At 37.4% G+C, this 14,770-nt stretch overlaps 1 protein-coding gene across 1 annotated transcript; it reads right to left on the minus strand.

Moving 5' to 3' along the window:
- Window positions 1-943: 943 nt before the first annotated feature.
- On the minus strand, window positions 944-1,675 carry LOC104222114 (uncharacterized). The gene has a single exon (XM_009773304.2). It carries the CDS (start codon window positions 1,673-1,675, stop codon window positions 944-946), a length of 732 nt encoding a protein of 243 aa, XP_009771606.2.
- Window positions 1,676-14,770: the final 13,095 nt, after the last annotated feature.

Raw genomic sequence — 14,770 nt, forward strand, 5'->3', positions numbered from 1 at the left:
ACCTTGCTTGGAAATTTTGTGGCCGAGAACGATATCCTCGTCCACTATGAAGTGGCATTTTTTCCAATTTAGCACAAGGTTTGTTTCCTCACATCTTTTGAGCACTTGCCTAAGGTTGTCAAGGCAATGCTCAAAGGAATCACCAACTATAGAAAAGTCATCCATGAACACCTCTATGAAATCCTCCACCATGTCAGAGAAGATTGACATCATGCATCGTTGAAAAGTAGCCGGAGCATTGCATAATCCAAATGGCATCTGGCTAAAAGCAAAAGTTCCATACGAGCATATGAATGTTGTATTATCTTGATCTTCTAAGGCAATGTTGATTTGGTTGTAGCTAGAATAACCATCCAAGAAGCAATAAAATGATCTTCCTGCTAGCCGATCAAGCATTTGATCAATAAAAGGCATAGGGAAATGGTCCTTGAAATTAGCACTATTGAGCTTCCAGTAGTCCATGCAAACTCTCCACCCGGTCATTGTCCTCGTTGGGATGAGATCATTTTTTTCATTCTGAATGATGGTCATGCCTCCTTTCTTTGGCACACATTGCACCAGACTTACCCAGGGACTATCGGCAATGGGGTAGACAACCTCGGCATCCAACCATTTAATGAATTCTTTCTTCACCACCTCTTGTATAGAAGGGTTTAAACTTCTTTGATGCTCTACGCTAGGTTTGCTTTCTCGCTCCAATTGTATCTTGCTCACAAATTCCAGCGGGAATCCCTCAGATGTCCGCTATTGTCCACCTAATGGCCTATCTATGCTCCCTCAAGATATTCAACAGTTGTTCAACCTGCACATCATTCAACAAAGAAGAAACGATTATGGGTAGAGTGTCATTAGAGCCAAGAAATTTATACCTTAAGTATGGCGGGAGTGGCTTGAGCTCAAGTTGTGGCGGCTCGATAATTGAAGGTTTAACGGAAGGAGTGAATCAATTCTCTAAGTCAAGAGGAAGTTTCTTTGGTGCATAATTGTAGGACCCAAGCCCTTCCAATGCATTCACCGATTCCATGTATCCTTCCATATATTCACCATCAAAGTTTACCAAAATAGCCGCCAATACCTCACCAAGGCATTCCTCTTCCATCTCCTCGATTGCATCCTCTACCTCATCAACAACCTCAATGACTAATATACTTTCGTATGCATGTGGCAATTTCATGCCTTTACTAGCTTGAAAAGTAACCTCTTCATCATTGACTCGGAACTTGATCTCATTTCGTTCTGAATCCATGAGTGCTCTTCCAGTAGCAAGGAATGGTCTCCCTAAGATGATAGCGATTTCTTTATCAACAACACAGTCGAGGATAACAAAGTCGGCAGGGAGAAGGAACTTTTCCACTTTCACAAGAACATCATCAACAATTTCCACCGGTCTTTTTATTGAATGGTCGGCCATTGTAGGCCTAGGCATACCTAATCCTGCTTGCTTGTAAATAGCAAGAGGCATTAAGTTGATGCTAGCCCCATTATCACAAAGGGCTCGTGCAAAGTCACACAACCCAATGGTGTATGGAATGGTGAAGGTTCTCGGGTCCTCTTTCTTTTGGACGGTGGTTGTTGCAATAATGGAACGAACCCGGTGAGTCACATTCACCACTTCATTCCTGGTGGTTTTCTTTTTAGTGATCAAGTCTTTCAAATACTTAGTAAAACCCGGCATCTCTTGAAATGCTTCCATAAATGAAATATTCACCGATAATTGCTTGAGAATGTCATAGAACTTCTCAAGTTTGCTATCATCAACCTTCCTATCAAGTATTTAGGGGAAGGACGAGGAGGCCTAGGAATTGGTGCTAGAGTTTTTGGTATCTCTTTCACCTTTTCCATAACCTCTTTACAGTTCACTTCTTGAATTTTCACCTCCTTTGGGAATCTTTCAGCTTCAACAACAATTGGCACCTCAACTTGTGCCTCAACTTCTTGTTTAGAATCTTCCACTTTGATCACTTGTTCATTCTCTCCTTGAAGTAGTTTCCCACTTCGAGTTGTGATTTCCATACAATGAGAAGTCGGACCACTCCCACTACCTTTTGGGTTCACTATTGTGTTACTTGAGAGTGTGGCCTTCTGCTTCGGATTTTGCTTTCTTGATAGATCTCTCATTTGCAATTCTAAATTTGTATGGATGCGGTGTGAGAACCCACACACTCGGTCATATTCTTCATTGAAGTGTCGGATCTTTCTTCATTTTGCAATACTCGTTCAAGCATGTTTTCTAACTTGGACTCACTTGAAGAACTTTCCTTCCAATGCCGAGAGTTGGAATATTACCCCTTTGGTGGAACATAGGGGTTTGAACTCCAATTTGAAAAGTTGTGTTGTTGTTGTTACTCCAATTCCCTTGATTTGAACTACTTTGTTCGTTTCACCACTGCTGGTTGCCTTGCCCTTACGGGTCCATTGGTTTTGTTGTTCGGAACCTTGGTAGGGTTGTCTTTAATAACCTCCTTGAGAGTTGTTGACATAATTTGCTTCTTCGTAATCCTCATTTGACATGGGTTGCACATCTTCCACCACGTTCACCTTTTTTGTTTGGCTTTCAGTGAACATCTTCATCAACACATTGACGTTGGTGGCAAGCCCAACAATTGCTTGGTCTCTTTCTTGGTTCTCCTTAATCTTGTTGGTCAAGGAAGGAGTGCCATATGCAGTTTCACCTGTGGTGTCATCTGAGTGCCAAGCTTGGTAATGTTTTGCCATTTTGTCAAGGATTTGTGTGACCCTTGCAAATGATTTATCCATAAAAGATCCATCAGCTGCATTTTTGGCTATGGATTGATTCATAGGATCCAAACCCATGTAAAATTTCTCCAACAAGATAGTATCTGAAAAACCATGATTCGGCAACCTCACTAAATATAGCTTGAATCGATCTCATGCCTCATATAGATGCTTTTTCGAAAATTTCTTAAAAAAGAAAATTTTATCCCGGAGCTCAGACTTCTTGCTATGCGGAAACCATTTTGCTAGGAAAGCTCGGACAAGCTCGGGCCAAGTATGAATGGAATTATGCGGTAGATTTTGGATCCATTGTCTTGCCTTGAACACCCTCAACCTTAGGTCATCACCTGAAACGTGATTCTGCTTGTGCATCGCACACACACCTAAGAAATTTCTGAGATGTTGTGTTGGATCATCATCTGTGGAATTTCTGAAAAACCCCTCTGCCTTGAGCATTAGGATTAGACTGTGTTCCACCTTTGAAGGTAGCAGCATCAACTCTTGGAGGGACAATGGCATTTTTATCCTCAATATACTCATCTATATCTGCAAAAATATTCTCTTTTTTCAGCTCACTCATGTTTACCTAATTAGCAAACAAAATGTGATGGAATAGAAGAAGACATAAAGTAAAGCACACACTAATTAGTAATTTCAAAACCGTATTCCCCTGCAACAGCGCCAAAATTTGATACGCTCAAATTATACTTAAATAAATACTATAAGGCGGTTGAATCCCATAGGGAATAGGTGTGAAAAGGTTACTTGAATAGTGTGAAACTTGACTTAAGTCATAATCCTACTCTGTTAGCTTAAAAGAGAGTGTTGTGATTGTGAATTATCAAGAAAACTATTTTGTTATGAGATTGTAATTAATTTAACTAAGGAAACCAAGGTTGTGTCCCCATCAGTGGAATGTAATGCTATCGGCGTTAATATGATATATTTCTAGTGGAAGGTCCTTTGATATGCAAATAATTTCTAAATGACTATCCAATATTTCTCAATATTTTGGTAGTATTTTCTCTTTATGATTTTTCCAAATATAAAAGAGTTACAATTAAGAACCACCAATATATGCCAAATAAAATCCACTTATTCCTAAGCGATTCTACTAAACAAGGTTTAAAGCCTTGAGTTTTTGCTATTTAATTCTACCAAACCCTAACCCACTTTTTCAAGTAAAGATAGAGTGAAATGGCATTAGTCAATATTTGCAACCGCCAACATTAAATGAAGCATGAGAAATGAATAAATACCAACCAAACATTATATATATATATATATATATATATATATTCAATAATAAACACCCATTAATATTACATCCATTTAGAGTCCACAATCTTGGTATTTACGACTAGCTACTCATACTAGAATCCAAGAATAAAGCAACAAATAAAGCCATAAAGCTTACAAAGATAACAAGATTCTCTCTATAAAAGCTTGCAAAACAATGGAGTATTTAATGCTCTCGATGTAGTCTCTTTATCAGACAAGATACCCCACAAAAACCCTAGTTATTCTATTTATAATGAGCTAAAAGTTGGGGTCAACATATGACAAGAATAGCCTTGCAGATCACATTTTCAACCACAGAACAGCCGCAGAACACTTCTGCAGCCCACAGAGTTACAATTTTCATCCTAGAACTTAATCTCCAGTTCCCCAGCTCTTCATCGCAGATCCATTATGTGGTCCGCATAGTGGTTTTGAAATCTCCTTTGATGTTGCAGAACTACTCCAGCAGAAATTCTCTTTGCAATTCTTCGGTCATTATGCGATCTGCACAAGTGTTATGCGACCATAAATTTGACCGCAAAGTTGATTCTAAAAACTGTATTTATCTGTTTCACTCTACGGTTGGTTTGCGGCCGGCATATCACTTTTGCGGTCGCAAACCTGCTATATTTCTGCACTTCTATGGATTTTTGTCATCTTTTCCTTGTTCTTGGTTCTTGAAGTCTAGTTTGCTGCAAAACATCAAAACTACATAAAAATTGACTTAAAATGCTTTAAAAGACGAGCTACAACCTATGTAATTAGTATCAAAAGTGCCGCAATTCTACGGCACATAAGGTACCCAATAAATGTGGGTGCCATCATGTCGGCCAATATGTCAGTGGTTGTCCAGCAGGGTGAGGCTCCTACATGTATCCAAACACCATCATAGAATACCTTACGGATGCGAGAGTGGAATCAAAGCCATTTGATACAAAGGTTCGGGCAAAACAACCCTTTTTATGGTACTTTCTCAAGGACCCGAGGAACCTAAAGAATAAGAGCAAGAGTCAGCCAACTACTACCGACGACCAGTCTGAAGTGCCTTTGGTGGTAGCTACAGCTTCAGCAGCCATACTTTTAGCTGATAGGCCTGCCACCTCAACCGGGCCTTCTAGCAGTACAGTTGTCATACCTCCACCACCATCTGAAGGGCCACCATCAACTTCAGTGCCTTCATCTTCTACCTATCCACTCACAGCGCTGAGAGTCTCCCAGACTCTGGAAAGTATCAACAACTAGATGCAGACAGTTACTGCAAAGATGGCTGACTTATCCAGTACTGTTGCAGTACAGTCTTCCACCCCAGCACCCCAGACTTCTCCCATAGTGGAGGAGAACTTGAAGAAGATTTTGGAAAACCAACAGAGTATTATGGATTCTCTAGTGGCACATGGGAGAGTGATTGAGGAGTTAGGCAAAGAGGTGAAGAAGAAGAGGAAATCACAGGCCGCGAAGAAAGCACTTGACAAGCTGACCAAAGAAGTGGACAAGATAGCATCAACTAGGGATCTTCCACTTAATCTACTAATGGAGTCAGCACCAGCAGCACCATCAGTACCAAAGGCATCAGAGGCAACAACTGGCCAGTATGAGGGGCCAGACCTCGCTGCCCACACTACTGAGGCAGTGTTACAGATGTTCACCAACCCCGCTACTCCCCGAGCAGAGGACGATGAGATACAGTTGGAGGAGCATGGGGATGGTGATGATGCTATGGACATTGAGGCTACATAGGGAGTTTTTCTACTCTTTCCCTTCTTTGATTTTATTTTGTCAAGAATTGGGGACAATGCTCATTTTTATTTGGAGGGTGGAGCCTATTTTGATTTGATGACAGTTGGCCTATAATAACTTGATAGCATTCTCTTTTCTTCTTTTTATTTATGTACATATTCTTCTTTCTCTCTACTGATGTATATATTCTCTCCCTCTTCTCTTATCTTGTATATTCATTTCATTTATGCTTTTAGTAGTTTATTCTATAGCTTATTTATCTTGCTTTCTTAGTAGTTGTTGTTTAGATTAATAGTTTCTTATTTATGTTGTTAGCTTTTTTTGACTTGATAGCTTCTTTTTATGTTTAAGTGATCAATAAACCTTTGGTTTTCTTAATGACACTGTTCTTTTCAAGAGTGGTTTTTGTGTGAACCGGGTGGCTCTTCCCAACTATGGATGGCATGATAATCTTCTTAAAAGATTGAGTCCGTTTTTTATGTTTAGGTAAAAACAATAGTAATGAATAAAAGGGTCAAGCATGCTTCACTTGGTACCAACACATTTAACTACGACCTTATGGTTAAAAATAAGTTCTTGGCAAGAAATAGTTCTAGTTAGTGACCTTTTGACTCTTGTGTTGACTTGAGCAATTATCGAGTGGTTTAATTGAACCATTAGTGATTTTCAATCTTGAATATGGTTGTTGTGGGCCCTCGACTCTATCTTCTTTAACAATCCAGTGGTGTAAGAAGTGAGATATTTGTTGCAAGTCCAAGTACCCGTGCGGATGGTCTAGAACTTGCGCCGAATGTGTTTCTAGGCAAAATTCTAAGTTTTGCTCTGCTTGAGAAGTACTTGTAGGCTCTCCTTGGCCCTCTTGAAATTTTTCATGTCCCACCAATGTTACTATCCCTAGTCAACCCATTTGATCCTAAGACGTTTCTCATTTGATAGCCACGTTACAAGCCTTTACCTGTTTTGTAGTGACCCTCTCTTGGCACCCTAGCTTTCCTTGACACTCTTGAGAAGTAATTGGCTAAAACATAAGTCTAGGGGATGGACGAAGAGTTTGAAAGTGGTATCAAGTCACAAAAAGATAAGAAATGAAGAAAAGGAAAGGCAAAGAAAAAGAAAGAAATAACAAAAATAAAAATGCAAAAAGAAAGTGCATAAAGTGAAGAGTTGAAGAGATTCAAAGAAAAGCAATGATGCAAAGCATGGAGAAAATAAATAAGGAGAAAATGAATATCATGATCAAGAAAGAGTGATGTTAAGTCTTTCTAGTTCCCCAAAGGAAAAATAAAGTGACTCAAAGAGTCGGCAAAATATGAGCCAAAAAGAGAAAAAAGGAGTGCTTAAGGAAAGATGAACCCGTTTCTATTCCAATATTCTCTATCTTTGTCCAAAAGCCTTCATTACATTCCGAAAAAGCCCTACGTGATTTCAAGCCGAGTGAACTTACATTAGTGGTGATTTACATAAGGAACAAGCATATGGTACTTAGAGTCGTACTTGTGACGTTCTTTTGAGAGAGATGAGCGAACTTTTCACAAATTCTTGAATTGAGTGAAACATTTTTAAGTGAGTTATGCTAACAGAGAGTAGAGGAGGAGTTTGGGATCCATAATGACCTATATAAAAAGTGAACTTCCTCGATGAATAAAGTCAACTCTTGATGCTCTAGTGTCATATTAGAACTATTGTGCTTAAAAATTCAATTCATTGCCTTGGTGATAATTCATAAGTGTTGTGGGTAATTTGTCGGTATCAATTGATGTGTGTTTGATTCACCTTAGCATAGTTGGAATAGATATTTTCTTGTGGAGGTGGGAATTGTCTTATTTGCTTGAGGACAAGCAAAAGTTTAAGTTTGGGGGAATTGATAAGTGGGGATTTTGACTACTTATTTGTGCCTTTTTACTTTCATTTTACCTCAAAAATGTTAAAAGGTATTATCAAAAACTTATAAAATATGCTTTCTTGCAGAAGTATTGGAAGATACCAAAGTGATGAAATTCAACTCAAGAAGGAGTAATTTTTGGACAAGGACTAAAACCAAGAAAAAAGGCCAAAGTGCGGACCGCAGAATTCTGTGTGTAGCCGTAGATCATGAAGGACCTCTATCAAAAAAGCTATGCAAAGTGAGATCCTCACAATAATTGTGAGACCGCAGATGTTGAAGATCAGAGAGTTCCCAGTCTTAGTCCATCAAGAAGTGTGAACCACACTATAATTGTGCGACCGCAGAACTTAAGAGTGCGACCGCACTTAGAAATGTGCGGTTCGCAAAATTTAAGAAGTGCAGCCGCAAGTCAGAATCGTGTGGTCACAGAGGTCCCTCCTATCAAGACCTGCATCAAAGTACGGATCACACACAGAATTGTGCGGCCGCAGAACCTCTGAAAGAGCAATTTTGTCCAAAATTTTAGCTATGTATAAATAGTCTTATTTTGACAAAATTAGGTTAAGTTGGAACATCTAAAAGTTGGTAGCCATTTTTCTTAACTGGCTTTAGCAACATTAGCTTACTTAGTGATTAAACATTAGATTTTTGTCTTTTAATCTTTCAATATAAGTTTAATTATCATTTCTTCTCTATGTTCTTCATTACCCACTATGAGTAGCTAAATTTCTAGCTAGGGTTGTGACTCAACCTTAGTGTTGGTATCTAATGGGTATTTGATTTAGGGTTTGTTTATGGTTGGGATTGTAATATTTAGCTTAGTTCTTGCTATAATTGTAGAATTGGTGATTACAAACATTGATTCAAGCCTATTTGACTTAGTCTCTACTTGAGAAAGAGAGACTTAGTCTAGGAAAACTAAGCTAAAAAGAAATTGGGATGAAATCAAGAGATAGATAGTCCCAATTAAAAGGTTGAACCTAGAGATAGTAAGACCCGACTTGATCATTTATCAATTATTTTGTACAATACCCATTTGGGCTTGAGAAAGCCAAATTGGGCAAAACCACTCTCTTACCGAGAGGTATTGAGTGGGCAATTATGTATTGATTGATATAATACACCCCGACCAACGAAACTCACTCTAAAGCCCACAACCCGTTAGGTAAACACCTAAGTGGAAGTCACAACCCTAAACCTTTTAGATATTGGAAAAACAACCACAAAAACATTATTCTCTAGTTTCATATTTTATAATTGCAAACTGTAGCATAATTTAGAAGTAGAATCAAAACAAAGTTTGTGGAAGTGCAACTTAGACACTTTATGCGTTTAGTCCAAATATATACCATTAATCCCATCTACGCTCCCTGTGGATTCGATCTCGACTCCTAGTTGGATAATTATTATTGCAATCGACCGATGCACAACCTCAATTTGTGATTTGGGAGAGACTAATATATGCATGGCTAAAGGCAAACAAGTTTGCGTTAGTAGTTAAGAATTGACTAAATTTACCTAGTTCCTGAAGTTTGCAGCCGATGTAAACTTTCTTGTTGTGGTTGTTATTGTCTAATTGAATCGGGTTGAGGTCTTCTACAGTTGATCCAGCAGCTTTGACCGTATCGAGTTCTATGATGACGTCCTCGCTATCATCACATATCGACCTCGACCCTGGTGATTTCTATGCCTCTTTTTCTTTGTCCTTCGCTTGTTGATTAACCGTGCTGCGATGTGGTAGCATTCCTGGGAAGTGCGTTGTTCCAATCATATGCTGAATATTCCCCATAGAGTTGTGAAATTGATGACTTGGTATAAGCTTGAAGGGATGGCTCTCATATTATGTATCCATGGTCACCCTATTTTGACATTGTGCGTTATGACTTAGTCCATGATGTGGAATGTGGTTTCTAGAGTGACGCCACCAGCTGGGACGAGAAGTGTGATTTCGCTAGATGTTCACTCAACTGCATTGTTAAAACTTGTTAGCGTTATGCAACGCGACACTATCTTATCTTCGCGTTTCAATCGTATAAGTACTCAAGGGTGGATAATACATGCTCCACTTTTATCATCTACCATAATGCATCTCACATCGGTATCTAAAATTCGTAAAGTGATAACAAGGGCATCATAGTGAGGGAAAACTAAAACGTTGGTATGTGACTTATCAAAGGTAATACTTTCTTCAATTTCATCATACCGTTCGTAGGTGATTGACCGTTGTGCTTGTGGGTTGTGGTGAACTTCACACTATTGATGGAAGCATCATCAATGACGCCGATGATCATGTGGATGGTACGGGTTGGCGGGGGCAGTTTTGGCGGTCCTTGATATTGTTCACGTCCTCTGGCAAAGTTGGTCCTTCCCCTGTCACTCAGCAACTCTTTGAGGTGTCCCTATCGTAGTATGTTTACGACCTCCTATCTTAGGGCAACGCAATCTACGGATGTAATAATCCGACTTTTTTTTTTACTTATTAATTGTGAGACTAGAAACTTAATTTCTATTATAGCTATTGGAACAAATATAAGTTAGTGGGAAATAATTTATTAAAATAAATATAATATAATGTAGTAATAACTTTGCTAGTTGGCCAGTTCACATTACATGTGGCAGTGGGATACTCATGGGCTTTAGTTAATAAAAGTAAGGTACATGGCCCGACCATCACAATTGTTACCCACCTTTTAGTAGAACATTAGGGTATTAGAATATTAAAAGTTAATACTAACAAGTAAAGAGGCTCTGGAATACTAAGGCGGCGTACATAAGAAACCTACAGACTACGAATTGTCTTCATTGACAATCACGGTTAGGAGCTCTAACTTTTGAGCAAAGGAATTGGAGTACTTGTGAAAGCTCCAGGTATTAGTATGTTTTGTATGCTTTTTAGTTGGTGTTTGTGATAATATTAGCGTGTAATATAAATGTTAATAATTAAGCAATAATGGAAGGCATCATGAATTAATTATGAAAACAATTTGCTACTGTTAATTAGGGGAAGTAAAAGTACGTATTATGTGGAAAACCATTGTAGATGCACTTTAAGTTTTACTTCTTTCTAGTAGGAGATAATGATTTATTTTTAATTAGACAATGAGTGGATACATGTTTAAGGAAACAATGATTGAATATAGTTTTTAATTATGTATATTCCAGTGGCAACTTTCCATGTGAGTTAGTAAACCAAGTTTTCAAGGTTTCGAAACTGTTGCGTCTATAAGCCACAATATCACTTTATTCTATTTCATACTCTACGATTATTTTTCGGGCCTACCTTTAAAACTATAATATTTAATAGGTAGAGTAGTAAGAGTTTAAAAGTTAGGGATATTGAGAGTTGATCCCGACTAGCATCATTGACATTGTTAAATAATATTTTGGATAGATTGAGGTCATTGGAGGTCGTTTGGTCAGTGTTTTAGACGTTGCAAGGTTGGGAAGCGTTCCGCTAGCGAGGTAAGTGAGACTTTAAGCTTTGATACTTGCTTTTCTAAAACCCGTTGTGAAAGTGTGTTTTCTCTGCCTGGTTCATGTGTTGGGACAAGCGTGCGCTTGGCAGAGTCGGTGGTCTCAGACTAGTCGCAAATATATTATTTTATGAAAAAAAAAATTATTTTATAAGTTGTTTGATAGTGTGATACGGCTGTGCGCTAGGATATTAAGTTTGATACGGCTGTGCGCCATGATATTGAGTTTGATACGGCTGTGCGCCATGATATTAAGTTTGATACGGCTGTGCGCCATGATGTTGAGTTTCATACGGTTGTGCGCCATGATGTTGAGTTTCATACGGCTGTGCGCCATGATGTTGGGGCATTGTGTATGCCTTTGTACATCACCTGAGCATTGTGTATGCTCTGTTACATATTTGAGGCATTATGGTGCCATTGTGGACTCGTAAGTGTGTTGGTAAATTTCTTTCGCTGCAATTATGATAAGTTCTTAGTGGGTATTCTTGTTAGTTAATTCTTAATAACTCTATTGATACACATATATTGAGTTATTGTATAATTATTATATTTACTATATCATTCGTGTTGTAGTGTGTATGTATTTTCTAACACTTGTTCCAGAGGTATTTAAAGTGGCGGGTCGAGGATCTTACTGGGTTATATTTACGTATAACTCACTCCTTACCTGCACCTCTATGCAGATATCGTTGCGGGAGATAGAGCTAGTGGCTGACGAGTTTGTTCGAGTGGATTCTATTGCTGAGGTGAGCCACCGCATTGTTCGTGGAGGCTTTATTTTGGACTTTCTTAGTTCGTGTTAGTTATTTCTTTTTTTGAGGTTTGCAACACGTCAATAAAACTCATATTACTCTGTTAGATGCTCCATGGTCTTAGCGTGGGATTTGGGCTAGAGTTTGATTGTTTGAGTGATTGTGAGTTTTTCTATCAATTGACTAAGGTATTGGGCAATAATCATTACCTCTTTAATTATTAATAATACTTTAGGCCTGTACTTTTTCTCTCAGTGTTTGTGTGTAAATGGTTAAATGTTAGAGAAAGGGGTTCGCCTGGCAAGTAGTGTTAGATGGGTGCCAGTCACGTCTAGAAGGTAGTTTGGGACGTGACAAAGTTGGTATCAGAGCTTAGGTTTTAAGTCCAGTGTCATGGAGCAGTGTTTAGTAGAGTCTTGTTCATGGGTATGTAGGCGCCCATACTTATGATCTTGAGGCTGCTAAGCATTTAGGATGTTTCCCTTCTTTCATTCCTTGATCGTGCATTGAGATAACATGAGTTTGACTTCGGATTGTTTATTTCGCAGATGGCTAGGACACACACACCTTCATCTGCTAGACGTGGTGCTGGACGGGGTACTACTCGAGGTGGTGGTCAAGTTGGGGCTTGTCACACCTCCTTTTTTCGCACCCGCGAAGGTGCAAGGGGAGTTTTTCCAATTAAAGGACAATCGAGACGGGATTGGTTTATTTATTTCAGAGTCGCCACTTGGGAGATTTAGGATGTCCCAAGTCACCAATTTTAATCCCGAATCGAGGAAAAGAATGACTCCATATTACAGTCTGCATACCAGAAATCCGGATAAGGAATTCTGTTAACCCGGGAGAAGGTGTTAGGCATTCCCGAGTTCCGTGGTTCTAGCACGGTCGCTCAACTGTTATATTCGGCTTGATTGTCTGATTTTATACAAATATGAACTTATGTGCAAATTTTATCTTTTAACCGCTTTATTATTATTGTTTTTAAAAGAAATATGAACATCGCTTAAAACACGTCTTTGGACTGCGTTACATGAAATGCACCCACAATCCGGAACACGTTTTATTTGATGTTTTGGAATTTGGATTCGGGTCACATGAAATGCACACCCAGGCTTAAGAAAGTAAAATATTAAACACGTGCCTAAAGAGACTATCGCGTTATTATTTTGGGGAAGACCGTGAAATTCGCTAAACGGTCCTTCCGAATTCTAATTAAACCATACATTTTGTGAGGGCCCCGCAATCTATACGTTTTATTTGGCGAGGCTCGTCTCATTTTTATTTTTACAGGATAAACCTACAATGACTATATTTTCTATTAAGTTCGTCTCTAAACTAAAAGAAAATCTCTTAATTATTTACATGCTGAAAAACGTAACTTATTAGTTATTAGTTTACGGCTAATGCGAATGGAAAATTGCGATCGAGTTTGTACAAAGAAAAACTGCTTTCATTTTATATTCTGTTATTCAATAATACTAGAACATGAGATTGACCATAATATCAAAACAGATTAATTATTCTCCGTAATTTAAACTAACATTATTAGATGAAGAAAGTATACATATGCAACCTCATTATTCATTAATCATTCAACTACATCTTTATACGAAGAAAGAAAAATTATATTCAACCACAAATCTAAACAGGAGGAATTCAACAGGAACAAAGCCTGATTAATATTTCATTTTTTGCTTCAAGCCGAGATTGTACAAATGTGTACCTGGAAACAGCAGTACAAGAACAAAAGAAGGAGAAGTCAGCAGCAGTAATAACACAGCAACAGCAGATTCAGCAACATCGCAAACCAGTACAGTAGGAATAGCAGAAAACCCAGGAGACTATAAACGACTCCAAGTATAGTGAAGAAGTAAAAGGCAGGAAGGTTCTGACTATTTCAGATCTTAAGCGAGGCAATGAAGCAGTAACTATTTTTTTTCAACTTCAAAACTCTCCAAAATGAATTCTGCCCCTGTATATTCAGTGTATACAGAATGTATATCGGGTGTATACTTCTCACTCCGCCCCCTCTTTTTTTCTTCTCTCTATCTAGTTTTTCCTCTCTTTTTTTCCACCCTTCTTCCTAAATTTTCTCTTCTATTTATAGCAAAATTTTCGAAATTTTCAGATTTGTTTTTTTATTATTTTATTATTTTTTTAATTAAAAGAAATCCCACTTACAAATTGCTTTTATTTTTTTAGAAAAAGAAATCTCACCTTTATTTACTTTTATTTTTAAAATTCCAACTTTAATTACTTTATCTTATTTAAAATCCCACTTTTTATTTTTTTAAAAGAGAATCTCACTTTATTTAACTTTTCTTTAAAAAATAAACCACTATCTTTTCTTTTTCTTTTAAAAATGCTACTTTCAATTACTTTAAATTTTTTAAATTTTCAGATATCTTTATATTTATTTTTTAATTCCAACCTTCTTTTACTTTTAAATTTTTTAAAACTTTTTACTTTTTTTTTTTAAATTTTCTACATTCTTTTACATTTTTTAATTTTATTATTTTTTATTTTTTTAAAATCATTTCCGAAATTACTATATATATATATATATATATATATATATATATTTAAAATAAAAATAATAAATAAAATAAAATATTTTCGGATTTTTTTTTATATATATAAAAAAACAAAAAATAAAACTATTAATAGTGATAATTCACTTTTTTTTTTTTTTTATTTTTTTTTTTGGTTTTGTTTTGTGTTGGACAAAAATGAAGAAGGGGTGTTGGGTTAATGGACTGGGTCGACCCAGTTCGAAATGGACTGGGTCGTAGGGAAGATTGGGCCATTTTTTGGGCCTATAGCTTGAAATTGAAGAAGAGGCCCAATTCCGACTTTCTTTATATTTTCGCTCTCTTTTCTTCTTTTATTTTTCTAAAACT

Source organism: Nicotiana sylvestris, chromosome 6 (assembly GCF_000393655.2).
Source record: "Nicotiana sylvestris chromosome 6, ASM39365v2, whole genome shotgun sequence".
Taxonomy (NCBI): domain Eukaryota; kingdom Viridiplantae; phylum Streptophyta; class Magnoliopsida; order Solanales; family Solanaceae; genus Nicotiana; species Nicotiana sylvestris.

Coding starts and splice junctions, on each gene's coding strand:
- LOC104222114 (XM_009773304.2), bottom strand. CDS start 1,675: ATGCCGGGTTTTACTAAGTATTTGAAAGACTTGATCACTAAAAAGAAA.